This window comes from Phocoena sinus, chromosome 19 (assembly GCF_008692025.1).
Source record: "Phocoena sinus isolate mPhoSin1 chromosome 19, mPhoSin1.pri, whole genome shotgun sequence".
NCBI lineage: Eukaryota > Metazoa > Chordata > Mammalia > Artiodactyla > Phocoenidae > Phocoena > Phocoena sinus.
In genome coordinates this window covers 17,025,265-17,039,118 of record NC_045781.1, presented here as the reverse complement: position 1 = coordinate 17,039,118, position 13,854 = coordinate 17,025,265, and the positions used below count along the sequence as shown (strand labels likewise).

Here is a 13,854-nt window from a genome sequence, read left to right as displayed (position 1 = left end):
CTTCAACCCTCTCTGCACAAGATGGAGTAGAATAGAGAAATCATCCCTGGTTCTAGCTTCAGCTCCAGAAGAACATGTGACCTAAGAGTGGAAGCTTCCTACGTGTATCGCACCTGACACCTAGGAGCACGGTGCTCGGGGGGCCCCCAGTCCACCCCTGTGCCTGCTGCTGAGACCTCAGTTGATGATCTTGTAAATTCTTCTAGTCAAGGCTCATTGCTCTGTGAGCAGACAGCAGCAGGGTGTGTCTGCTGGGGTGTGCCCCCAGAGCGTGACTCGGGGTGCTGCCCTCAGGTGGGGTGGAGAGGAAGGGGTGGTGGCTAGCCAGGCCAGACCCCAGGCTCCTAACTCCAAGGAGTGCGCCCTTCCTTTGTCACCCCAACTGCAGGAGCGCAGTGAGGGGAGAAGGAGGGAGGGCACTTGTGCCCAGGCAGGAGGGACACCAGCAGCAGAGTCTGCTGGGAGTGGGGACCCAGCTTCCTGTTCCCAGAGCTGCCCCTCCCACCATGCCCAGCCCCCCTCCCTGGGAGCTCGGACTTAGCCGGGGTATCCTTCCTGCCCAGGGTGTGAGGGAGTGGGTACAAACCCTGCACGGTGAGTCGGGGATGAGGTCCCAGTGACGACCGCGAATCCTCCCGAGTTGGTCCCTGAAACATTCTCCACTCCCCTCGTCAAACTGAGCAGAGGGTGAGTGGGGTCTCTGCCCGAGGGTCCTCCACGCCGTGGCCTAGAGGCTGTAGCACATTTCAGGTGAGGAAGTCTGTGGCCCGGGGTGGGGGGCGGGGGCAGCCTCTAAAGGCATGTGCTCTCTGGCAGGCAGCAGTACCAGACCTGGCTTTCCTTTAGAAACATCCCAGCTGTTGGCAGAGATGAAGACAATCCCTGGACACAGCCTGGCTGGGGAGAAGTGGAAGAGAGGCGGGGGCAGACCTAGTCCATCTCCCTCTGTCCCTCCCTCCGTCCCTCCTCTCTCTCTCTCTCTCTCTCTCTCTCTCTCTCTCTCTCTCTCTCTCTCTCTCTCTCAAGGACAGCTCCTTGCTGAGGGACCACAAGTGACCTTAGCTCAACCAAGCCGAGAACTTGTGGTGACCAAGACAGACACCTGAGACCCAGCCTTCTCTCAGAAAGACCTCTAGCCTCGCTCCCCTGCATGGACTCTCAGCGTGGGGACAGTCTTGGAGGCCTTCTGGGTGGAGGCAGTCTCGGGAATCCCTTCCTAAGCCTGTGTTCCTCTGAGTTCCTAGCAGCAGCCCAAACTCTGCCCTCAGGCTGAATGATTTGCTTTCATTCCTGTCCTGTCAGCTGTGCTTACTGAACTGAGAATTGCACCCCTCAAGGGCAAGAGAGGAGGCTGGAGGATGGATTAGAGAGTGCTTCGAAGTCCAGGTGCTTTTTGGAAACCAGCAGTGAAGCATTAGCCAGGAACTGATGAAGCCAGACTCAGTACTGCCCTGGGGTCCTGCCTGCCTTCCCGGGTGCCCTCCAGGACTCCACTCCCAGCTGCTGTGGAAACCGCCTTTCTTCATCAACTATGAGCATGATGGGGGTGGGGGTGGGGGGAGGAGACATTGGTGGAACCGGGGGCTCTCAACCCTGGACGCACATCGGGATCACAAGGGCCTCTCCCAGAAGGTGAGGGGTTGGGGGGTGGCGCTTCCTACGGGCACTTAGGCTCCCCTGCTTCCTCTCCCCTGCGCCTGGCTGTTTCTTTAGCCGGGCACTGCCATCTCCAGAGAGCGGGGCTTCACTTTTACAGAGAAGGGATCCCTCTGAGGACCCTTCTGAGGCACTCTGTGGGGTCTGCTTGAGCTCAGACTAGATGCACAGTCTGTGCCTGTCAGGCCAATCTGGGTGACCGCTTCCTTGGCAGGTAAGTGTGTATGGGCAGTTTGGGGACCTGGGACACTGCAGAGGTCCCATGTCCTTGGGGCTGTCCAGACTCCCTTCCTGTTCCTGAAGAGATGGTCTAGCACCAGTAGACACACTACCCTGCCCCCCACCTCCTTACCCCACACCACAGAAGTTGGGGGTCTGTGGCCATGTAGGGTACAGCCCACAGCCCTGTCCCCAATGTACATGAAAGAAAGAATGTGTGGTGTGTCATTGTCATTCCACATCCAAGTGCAGGGCCAGTGGGACATCCATTCAGAGCTGTCCCCTGCAGTGGAAATCGACTGCCTGGTGACCAGGGATAAAGGTGGACTTGATTAGAGCTGAGACAAATGGGGGAGACAGTTCACTTCCCCTTGCCATTCGGTCCTTACCTTCAGCTTTTCAAGATTCAGAAAAAGGACACGGGCTTCCCTGGTGGCGCAGGGGTTGAGAGTCCGCCTGCCGATGCAGGGGATGCGGGTTCGTGCCCTGGTCGGGGAGGATCCCACGTGCCACGGAGCGGCTGGGCCCGTGGGCCATGGTCGCTGAGCCTGCGCATCCAGAGCCTGTGCTCTGCAATGGGAGAGGCCACAACGGTGAGAGGCCTGCATACCGCAAAAAAAAAAAAAAGACCACAGGACAGAACTCCAAGAAGGAATTAGCGCCAGGGAGTGCTTGGGCCTGTCACGCCCTCCTTCCAGGATGGGTGTCCTAGCCATCTGTTCCCCTGGGGCTCCCCCTGGGCCTTCTCCACTTTGTTCTCCTCCCAGCCTATCCCCTTGCCTAATCCTGGGTTCTCCCTCTTCCCCGGACCACCTGTCAAATGAGCTCTGCATTTGATAGCCAGGCCCCTGGCCCCTGGGCTGTGACTCAGCACTTATCCCCGAGTCCTGGAGAGTTTTCTGTCATCTTCAGCAACAAGTGGACAAGTGGTTGCAGTTTTCATTATCATAAGACCCCCCCAAAAAAAATGTAGCTGAGAAAATGTGCTTTTCCACACTACACTGGGAACATCTTGACATTTAAATCCAATTACCCTTTTCCCATTCTTGATGAGGATATGACATGCAGCTAGAGAACATTCTGCTAGATAAATGTATCATAGTGTCTGCCTGCTTATAATTTCCCAGGGCTGATCTGGGGACGCTGTGTCCCCTGGCCACCCTCGGCCTGTGTGAGAGGATGGGGTCACGAGCTGGCTACTTCAAAAGGCTCTGAAAATGTATGTTTGGAAAATTTGGGCAGCATTTGATCTCTGCCCTTCCCTGTCATTAAAATTAATTGGGGAAATGGCACAATTGCAGAGGCAGGAGGACTCGTGTCAACCTTTGTAAAGATTCTGCGGCCGTTCTGAGCTCGCCATCCCCCGGCTTTTGACAAAACGCCGCAACCCAGGTGGCTGTAGCAGAGTGGAATTTACCAAACACATTCCCGTATTACTTCAAAACTTCAGTTCTGTCAGATACAGGGAGTCGTGGACTCCAGATGAGCCAGAAAGCCAGTACGGACTTGTGTGCTGTTATTCTGATGTCCACATTAGTTCTCTTGGACATCTGGAGAGATGAGGCACAAGTCCTTTGGCAAGGGCACAGATGGTTCCACAGAGGGAATTGCCGGGATTAATTAAGGCTGTGAGAGTCCTGTCTCCTCTCCCAGCCAGACTCCCTGGGATGGGCTGTGTCCAAGGAGATCGGACACAGCTCCCCACCCAACCCTGCCCCCTTCAGAAATCCATTTACCACTTAAACTCACAGGGCATGCCTTGACTCTCCTCTCTCCATTTCCATCTGCAGAGAGAGAGGGAGAGAGCAAGGAAAATGTAACTTCATGGAGATTTAGAGTCTACTTTTAACTTCGTTCCAACCACCTAATCTCTTCCCCAGCCCACTCCCAGCCATGGCTATTACCAGCCCGAGCTGATTCTTCTCCCACTCCCACAAGATGGAGCAATAAAAAGCAGAGAAAGGTAATCCCCACCCCGATGTCACCCATCCCCCCAGAAGTCATGGAAGCAGAAAACCTTCCCTCCCCTTCCTTCAGAGCTGGGTGACCAGTTGTCTTCCTCCCCTGAGGCTCTGATCATCCTCAAGACACCTCACACGGTGTCTGGACTTGTTCATCCCAAATTACACTGTTGTTTTCTCCTGTGTGCTCAGGGCTGGTTAATAAATAGAAATTAAGTCATTTATTTACTTTTTGCTGCAAATCACAGTGTGAGGCTCGAGTGGTACTTGCATTTGTGAATGCAGAGGTGTGAAATTTTGTGTCTGCTTGCGTGTTAAATGGAATTCAAGGCTCATTCCATCAGCCCCAAAACATTGTTCCCAAGAGTTCACGTGTATTAACGTATTTTTACAAACACACTTTTGTCTCTTCTAATATTCCCTGAATGCTTAGGTAAGAGTTGAAGATGAGATCTCTCTTCTCTGACATCCAGGCTCTGGGCACCTCTCAGAAAGAGAAGGTCAAGGGACATAATGGGATTTGGGGCTGATAAACAAGGAGCCATAGAGAACTAGACAAGGCTCCATCCTGGCAAGTGGTACCACACGCTCGAGGCTTTGGTCAGGTGCAGCCTGGTTAGGGGAGGTTAACTCTCAGAAAGAAGGAGGGGCAAGAATGAGGACCCTGTCACTTTCCTTATAAGTCCTTCCATACTACTTTTTAAAAGAAATATGTGCTTTAAAATATTTTCTAAATCAGTTTGTAATAAATGCCAACCACTTGTCCTGGAATTAGATGCAAATATGTGGCTGTGCTGGAACCATCCACCAACCACAGGAGCCCTGAGTAGAGAAAGTCAAACCAGGTCATAGAGCAGACCTCTCGCAGCTCCCTCCAACAGTGCCTCACAATGGTTTGTGGGGTTCCTTGGTAGAAATTCCCAATCTCTGAAGGTGAGGGGACCTCTCCAATGACCCTCAAGGGTGAGGGTATGTTTGCAGAACTGTGTCATGAAAACCGTGTGCCATACTGAGTTCAAAGTCAGCAGTTACCAAACTGAGAAGACACAGGTTTTCCCCGCACAGCACAGGCTGTGTGGCCATGTGCCATGGGAAGGTGAGTCTGGGACAAAAACACTGCTGGACTATGTCACTTTAGGGAATTAGTGGAAACACCCTTTCCAGGGAGAGGAGAATCTCTCTGAAACAGGCCTAGGCTGGCAGTTTAAGACATACTGTTAGACTCTCGCGATTAAACCACAGCATGGAGTTTCAGCCAGACGAGTGGATCCTAACATTTTGGGGCCTCCCTCCTCCTCTCCTCTCCTGTTTGTTCTCTCTCTCTCTCTCTCTCTCTCATCTCAGGAGGTTCAAGGACCCATAAAGGGGATTATAAGTTGACCTACGTGTCTGTCCCACTGGACAGTGAACCCCTCTGGAGATAAATGATTTATTTTTGTATCAGCCCCCAGAACTGGTATCGTGTACATGTGCAAATCTTGGCTTCTGAGTTTGAGGAACTGTCCGTGGTGTTGACACTCAGTCCCAGTCATTTCACTTGATTATGCTGATGGCCGGGGCCTCACCTGGTTGTGTACAGTGATGTTTTGACAGACTTCACACTGTACATTTCCAGGGGCTCCTGGAACCAGAGACCAGAACACGACCTGGGGCCAAACCTTGGAGGCGGAATAGCATTTGCAGCTGTCCGTGGTCCTGAAAACAGCCACCCTTCTTCCAGTTGGCTGAGTTGCCACCACAGGGGCCCATTTTCAGGAACGTCTTAGTGCCAGGCCTCAGCCAGATTTCAGTCACCTAATTGCTGGTTGGTGTGTTTCTTGGTGCAGCTTAGATTCTGGCAAGAATCTGGCCTTCTGCTTCAGTCATGCTCCCAGTCCTTGCAGCTGTTGACGTGATCCTGTCTGAATCAGCTCTGCCTGTGACTTAAGTCTTGCCAGGCCCTGAACCAGGGTTTGGCCTCTGATTGCAAAGCTGTGTTTCCATTTCATCCTACTGCATGCTTGGTTCCTTGGGAAAGCAGACTCTGAGACAGAGATTCACGTACAGGAAGTTTATTGGGACTCTATTACGACAGAGGACAGGAGAGTTAAAATAGCTTTGGAGCAAACTAAGCGTCTACTGTTGTCCATTCCAAGTCAATGTGAACTGTTTCTGATACTTTTTTTTTTTTTTTTTTTTTTTTTTTTTTATGCGTTACGCGGGCCTCTCACTGCTGCGGCCTCCCCCGTTGCGGAGGACAGGCTCCGGACGCGCAGGCCCAGCGGCCATGGCTCACGGGCCCAGCCGCTCCGCGGCATGCGGGATCCTCCCAGACCGGGGCACGAACCCGTGTCCCCCGCATCGGCAGGCGGACTCCCAACCACTGCGCCACCAGGGAAGCCCTCTGATACTTTTTTTTTGACAGAGATGGAAAAGAATCTATTTGTCAAACCATGGTCGTATACCATGTACCCAAGGCCACGTGAATCTAGCAGATACCACACGACACAGTGATTACAATTAGGGCTACAACTTGATAGAGTTTGCAGCGATCTCCTTTCTTCCTCCAGGACTCATTTGTCATTTGTAGGGACTAGACTAGTGAATTACATGGTGATTTGATGGTTTGACTACTCCTGCATCTTTTAGGTCTTTAAAGGTAGCACTCATCTCTGCCATTTCCCCAGGAATGGCAAAATGGAAAATTAAATATTACCTTTGATTTAATATCTTGGCTCAGGGGATATGGTAACTTCCAAAGGCTTCCTAGGTATTCCTTACTGTGGTAGCTCTTATCCCATGGGTCAAGGACATAGGGGTTCTGCCAACTATCACATATGTCCATTTCAATTGTACATTCAGAGATGGGGAAAATGATCACTGGGGTGGGGGAGTCTGCCAGATATGGACCATTTATTACCTGGTCCCTATATTCCCTCACTCTACCTGAAAGGCTACATGTCCGGTTCCCAAGAGCCAAGTCCCTAGGTGTAAATGTCAACTCAGACAAAAATCTAGAAGAGTTTATTTAGATGTCATTCCCCCCAACCCCTGCAGTGTACATTTATCCAAATAAATGGCTACCGGTCACTTTGAGGAAAGACTACTGTGTATACTTGCCATGATGACGTAAGGTTCTTCCTCTTGGGGACCCGACCTCCCCTCAGTCATTGAGTTCTGGATTTGAAAACTGGTCCAGGGATTGTGCCATTTTATTGGATCAGCGGCCCTCAACCTCCTGATCGTCCATCCTTGGTTTCTTTTGGTTGTATATATTGGTCAATACCCTTGTTGGCTGCCCATCTTTCTTGCCCTTGGGATGACATGTTCTATTAACCTTCCTCGTAGCTTTCTGCAGGCCAGCTTCTCTTGGCTGAGGCTCTGACATTGCTGCTCATCAAGATTCATTTATGGTGGCTAAGCCCCGCCACGAGGGTTGTATTATTTCAGGAGCCTATCGTCTCCCATTGATATCAGGGAGTCCTGATCTAGAATGGCATCTCTTTATTCAGCCCTGTCCGACACAGGAGAGCCACCACTGAGCTTCTCATTGATGCTGGTGCCTGTCTCACCAGTGCATTCTCTATTGCTTTAGACAAGGGAGTACCCTTCAGGTCCTCCTACAAAACTCAAGTCATGGGGTGAGTTCTCTAGCCTTTCATAGATCAGCTGGCATGATCACCTTTGTGAGCCTTTTGATCTCTTCCTCCACTGTCTGTCACAGCAGTTCTATCATTCTTGCTTCATTTGTGTGGGCCATTGCCTGCTCTGTGTTTCTAAGAGCCATCCTAGCGGCATGTTAACAGCATCACCTGGGGTCCTCGCCATACTCTTAAATCCTGTATCCCAAGAGAACGCTCCCCTATAAATTCTTCCTCCTTATCCAACTTGATGTTCTGCTTTCTTATCTAACACCCGCAGAATCTATGTATACTCCTGGCTCCTGCCGGTGCCTGTTTTATGGATCCTTCACCTCTCTCAGGAGTATAGTCCCTTTTCTCCTCACATACATCAATCCAGATGTCCCCATCCCGTTTCTCAGGCTCCAATTCCTTCTCCATCAGGTGCCTGACATTGCTGAGAACGAACTGTGTCTGCAGCTCTGCTGCTCCTATTATGAAGTCCTAGGGCTGGTCCTCCTGCTACAGAAGATGAGGGTCTCTTGATAGGCTGCCAAAGAGGCAATAGCCAACCAACTCTGTTGTCCCTAAATTACTGTTTGCCCCACATTTCTCAAACTTCTCACACATTTTTGTATACACCAGCGCATTTCCTTCCACTGCTATGCCATCCTAGCTCACCACCAGTAAAAATTTTAACAATTGTATTACTACCTCTTGCCAGGGACACTGTTGCTCCACCTACCACCAGGTCCAGGGTCCTCGTTGCTGGCTGGCCAGCAGGTGATTCAACTCTAACACTTCATCTTCGCATCTGCTTTCTCAGACCACCGGCACCAACTGCCTGATTCCTTTGGAGCAGACTCTGAGGAAGTGCAGGGAATGCGTGGGGGAAGGTGTTCTCTCGGATCAACACCTGTGCGGGAAGGGAGAGAAGCAAGAACGGGCAGAGGAAGAAGAGTCAGACTGTGATTTAGTCAGCCAGTCCCGTATGGAGCTCTGGAGCAGGGATGGCCCTGAATGGATGCAAGGAGCTGGAGCCTTCATGCTCTGCCTCAGCCAGTTACTGGATGCAGGCAGCCCCAGGGAAGATGCGACCTTGGGTGAGGCGACTTTCTGCAGCCGGGAGTAATCTCTGGAGGGAAACTCGGGGAGCAGTTTTTCCAAATTGCTTTGCTTACTCAAGTATCATTGAAAATTAGCCGTAGCTAATGTTACTGAGTTCACTTCTTTTTTTCAGTTTTATAAAAGCCTTTTCCTTCCAGGAACTGCCATTTGGTTCCTGAGATACAAGCATGATCTCTAAAATGGAAATGACAGGTTTTCTTAACATGGCACTTCAGAGTTCTAAAATATGTTTACACAATTTTTTATCAATTTAATTGAGGAATAATTTATACACAGGAAAACACATTCATTGTGCGTTCTGACAAATGTATACCATCATCCCAATCGAAATATACAACATTTCTTTCATCCCAGAACGTGCTTCCATACACCTGATCACTCAACCTCCGCGTCCCCATCCCCCGGGCAACCACCGATCTTATTCTGACTCTAGAGATTAGTTTTGCCTGTTGTAGAATTTCATGTAAGTGCAATCCTGCAGTACGCACAGTGTGGCTTCTTTCGTTCTCGTTCAGAGGTCTGTGAGCTCACCCATGTTGCCATGTGTATCGGTAGTTTGTTTCTTTTTACAGACAGGAGCATTCCATTGTACGGATATGCCACAATTTGTTTATCCATTCATCTGTTGGTAGGCATGTTCTTAGAGTTTACTGTCACGGCATACCTGGACACAGGCAATGAGGTCCTTAGTGAAGTTCAGTAAAGGGGTGTGACCTTACACAGCCGTGCAGCCTTGAGTAGCTAGGAGGGGGCCTCCATGAGCCAGGAGACTGGACATCACTTCACTCCAGCATCACTTAACCAAAGAGCCCTAGGAAACAATGCTCTGGCCAAATAACTAGTGCATTTTGTAACTTCTTCCAAGGCATGTATTTTTCTAGAAGATGCTCTAGGCATTTTCTTTGGATACTACTTGAGTTAGTGTCCTGCCAAGCAATATTAATTCTCCTTTTTTAATTCAGGGTAATAGTAATTGAGGGGCAGGCCTGCAGAGCAATGGGTTTGGGCACATGCCTGTCAAGCGGACTATATATCATGACATCAGACATTTCGAGAAAATTGCTTTTCCTCCCTGAATGCTGAGTCATAAATAATTTCAGGTTGGGAAGACTCCAGGGAGTGGCCTGTAAATATTGTGAGCCGTAGAATAAAAAAATGAGGGGACAAATTTGCGGGGTCACTTCTAGTCTGGATCTTGCTATAGCTCTTTGCCCCGCCCAGATCTGCTTTCCCAGTGATGAACCCATCACCCGCCCCCATAAGTGCGGGCTGATGATGGCTCACAGCTGCACCCTTAATTCAGAGACTTGACTTCGGCTGACGGGAGCCTCATCTGGAAGGTGATACCTTCCTCCTGGAGGTGGCCTACAACCAGACACACTCTGGTTAACGCACTTTGGGTGCAGGGGACAAACCGAGAAAGCCCTGATGTGTAGCACTCTCCAATGTCTGCGGTGTAACTACTCCCACTGTGGCCAATGCCAGGCTACCTTGCAGAAATAAATAAGTTGCTTAGGAATGTAAGCACATGCCAAGAGAAACACAAATGACATTTAAGAGCATGGGAATGATAAACACAGAATTCAGTGCAGTGGCTCTCCTGGCTGGGTGGGATAGGGATGTCAGAGGGGCTGAGGGAGTCTGGGTGGCACTGATACTACCAATAAAGCTCTGTTTCTTAAGCTTGGTTGGAGATACCTGAATGTTCGTGCTCTTTTTCTTTGTACTGTGTACTTTATACGTTATACATCTTTTGCGTGAATGAAATGTTTCATGACAAAAGCAATTCTAAAGAAGCCTTTTAAGCTTTGAACTCGTCTTCACCTACACACAGAAGGCGTGGCTTTCTGGTAGAGACTGTGGAAGCAGCTTGAAGGCTGGTCTTGACTCTCCCTCCGTCTGCCTGCTGGGTGCAGCTACAGAGTTTACACCCCTGACAAGCTCTAAGCGTGGTCCCGTGGAGGGAGATGCCCATTTGTCTCAGGATGGGCAGCAGAAGGAGACGAGTGAGGGCCTGTGGACAGAACTGCGCTGTGCAGCACCTCCTCCCATCGGGGACCAAAGCCGCGCTGCCCTCAGGCCCGAGGCTAGCTCTGCGCCCCGCACCCAACTCAGTTCTTCTTTTGACCCGGAGGGGCTATTAGAGCCAGACCATCCCACTGTGTGATACTTAGCGTTCCGCATCTAAATTTGCCCCAGGCGCTTAGCAGCCCTGGGCACTCTGCTTTTCATCTCCCGTGGATGAGCCCCTGCCGCCCTCCCCAGAGTCCCCCTCGTAATCCCATTTTCCACGTAAGGAGATGCAGGACCGGAGCGAGTCTAGAGCCCGGCAAGGCAGGAAGTGGAAGCCACAGCTTCCGGCAGGAGGGTTTGCTCCTGCAGCCAGGTGGTGCCACCTGCAGTTCTGGTGCCAGCGCCGCTGAGCGACTGTGGCCCTGTCCCCTCCAGCAGCCCAGGTTCCCTTCACCAGGGCCGTCCTTCCCCGGGGTTCACTTCTGCTTGCAGCCTGGGTGGCGCTCCCAGCTGAGGAGGGGAAGATGGAGGGAGGGTCTGGTCCACACCTGGGCACCCAGGGGCTCCTACCATCTGAACACAGTGGCTGCACGCTCCTTCGCCAGGTCGTTCATGTCGCCCTTTCCTCTGGGAGACACATTCGTCTGTGGGTACAAAGCCCCTGATTTCCCGTTATAGAGTTGGTGAGACCGAGGCTGCGGGCCAGTGAACTGCCGTTGCTCATGGGCTCCGTGGGGACTCTCACAGCTCAGACCCTCGGGGCCAGGCCACCTTCATTAATGCAGAAGCCGGTGTAGTGAGGTAGCAGGGACCACAGCCCAGGGGGAGGCAGCCAGGACTGAAGGCAGACAGCCAACGAGAGTCTAAAGAAGAAACTCAGGCTGGGAAGCTCACGTCCCACAATAGCACACAGATGCCTGAGGGTGTCAGAGAAGTTCCAGAAGCTGTTTCAGATACGGCCCAGGCTGAAGCTGGAGGGAGGCAGCAAGGAAAATCCCCACCCTGAGTCAACCCCCTGAGAGGCCAGGCGGACTGGGAGTGGAATGGGGGAGCTGGGTGCTGAGGAGACATAGCAAGGGCAGCCTGTGTCCCGTGCTCAGCAAGACCCTGAGAAAGCAGTAGGTGGGGAGGAGAGCAGACCCTGGGGCCAAGGACCACCGGGTTTAAATCCCAGCTCAGCCACTGACCAGCTGTGCGCCCTTGGGTGGCTTAACATGTGTGCATCTCTGTCTCTTCGTGGGTCAAGTTGGGTCAAAATAACACCGACCTTGTGGGCTTCTGTAAGGGTCCGGAGCTTCTACAAGGGTACCTGGAATCAACAAATACCCTCACTGACAAGGACAACAGGGTCGGTATGGGAGCAGAGTGGTCTCTTCCCTGGGTGGTCTCTGGGTGCGGTGGGTGGGCCGCTGAGGTGGGAGACCCAGCCTTCTAGGATCAGAGCCCCAGGGAAAGGAGGCAGGGGCCCCTTGCAGAGGGTGGGCACGTGCAGTGGGCTCACACAGTGCTGGGGTCTTGAGAAGATTGGGGTCATTGCACACATCAGGCGAGGAGGGGCCGTGCCAGGCGCTCAGAGGGGTGGCTCCTGCCCTTCCTCTGTCCACAGGCTGCATCGCCTGAGTCCTGCAGGGCCCAAGGGCCTCTGTGAAGCCAGAGCCTGGGTTAAGGGTGATCCCAGGCAGCTGACGTGACTGAGGGGCCACAGCACCCAGACGCAGGCCTGGAAGGACCCAGACCCTGCACCAGGGTGGTCTATCAGGCCTGCCTGGGAAGTGGGGTCTCTCCCCAGGGAGGAAAGGCCAGGGGTCTGGAAGCTGAGAGAGAGAGAGAGATGAGGCCTGAGCAGGGTGGTGACAGCACGGGGGCACTAAGGAGACCCTGATGGGGTCAGGGAGTCTGTGACTAGGGGAGGTTACCGAGTGGGGTCAGTGGGGGTCGGAAGGATGCGTTCTTGGGCAGGGGCCTGTCACATGTCCACGGCTGGTCACAGCTGAACTCAGCTCTTCCAGCTGCACACAAAACTAGATGCCCTCACTGGGGGCTCTGGTCCCCAGCAAGGGCATGTACTGAGACCAACCCTTTCTCCTTTGTCTCTTGTTCATTCCTCTCCAGAGCTACCTGGGCCACCCCTCCCTCCACAACCCCCTCCCCCAGCCTTGGGCCAGGCCATCCAGACTGCAGAGACTCTGCCAGAGAAGAGTGTCAGAGCCCCACTCCGCCAGCAGCCAGGCTCCTGGGGCCCACATTCTCAGCTCCCTGTCAGGGGCCCAGAACTATTGATTCTCTTAATTCGTTGCTCATAGAGGACCGAAGGAAAAACAATAAGCAAAGCAAAATAAAACATTCCTTTTAGCTTTCCACAAGTGTGGGCACCAAAACCTCAAGGTTTTCCTATGAGACCCTGGACACCGGGTGCCCACCCCCAGAGGAGGGAGAGGCAGCCATGGGCACTGGCCCAAGCCCCTCAGATGAGCTTCCCGTCCAGGACAGCCCTTATGTCCCTCAGCCGCAGGTAAGTGTACCCCCTGCCAGCCCCCGACCCTCCCAGCCATGCCAGGGAGGGCCTGAGGATTTCATTATGAGCTCAGATTATTATCAAGTACAAGGGGGAGTGAAGGGGGCGCTATAAGCTCTCCTCTTAGTAATGAATCCCATTTCCTCTTGCAGCCGCAGGTAAGTGCACCCCCTGCCAGCCCCCGACCCTCCCAGCCATGCCAGGGAGGGCCTGAGGATTTCATTATGAGCTCAGATTATTATCAAGTACAAGGGGGAGTGAAGGGGGCGCTATAAGCTCTCCTCTTAGTAATGAATCCCATTTCCTCTTGCAGCTGGTTTTCTTGCAACAGATGCTGTTGCGGAAAATGGAACAAAATGGAAAAGACGAAAAGGCGAGTAACTCGGCCCCAAAGCCTTCCCAGCAGATGTCAGGGACAGCAGGGCAGGGTGCCCGAGGCCCGCCCACCGCACCCTCGCCTGGCACAGAGGCACGGCTGCTGCCACGGCGACCCATATGTTTGGATGATTCGCAGCTTGGCTCGGTATCGGGGAAGCTCGATACTGGGGAAGCGTGGAGCCGCCCTCCCGCTGTTCAATAACTGATGACCATTTTTCTCCAATTAAACTGAAATTGAAGGATCCTCAGACTTAGACACCCAAGTAAAATAATTAGTGCTTAAAATGTTAATTGTGCTCAGATGTGCCTTTGCCTCTGGAAGCTGTCTGCAAGCGAGCATGCAGGAAGGCAGTCTTTGGTGGAGAGAGCTCTGCCCCGTACACCC

General features: G+C 52.4%; 2 protein-coding genes across 3 annotated transcripts in view; both read left to right on the top strand.

Moving 5' to 3' along the window:
• Nucleotides 1-13,854, top strand: part of CHST8 (carbohydrate sulfotransferase 8) — an 82,396-nt gene that overhangs the window by 51,892 nt on the left and 16,650 nt on the right. The window lies entirely within an intron of this gene.
• Nucleotides 1,408-13,733, top strand: LOC116744177. Of its 2 annotated transcripts, none has more exons than XR_004346980.1 (3): nucleotides 1,408-1,632; nucleotides 12,689-13,088; nucleotides 13,405-13,733. XR_004346980.1 is itself a non-coding variant. In XM_032613559.1 (3 exons), the coding sequence occupies exons 1-3, from the start codon at nucleotides 1,429-1,431 to the stop codon at nucleotides 13,669-13,671; spliced, it is 630 nt and encodes a 209-aa protein (XP_032469450.1). In that variant the 5' UTR covers nucleotides 1,408-1,428; the 3' UTR covers nucleotides 13,672-13,733. The 2 variants fall into 2 exon arrangements, 1 of the variants encoding a protein (XP_032469450.1); XM_032613559.1 differs by having other exon boundaries at nucleotides 12,930-13,088.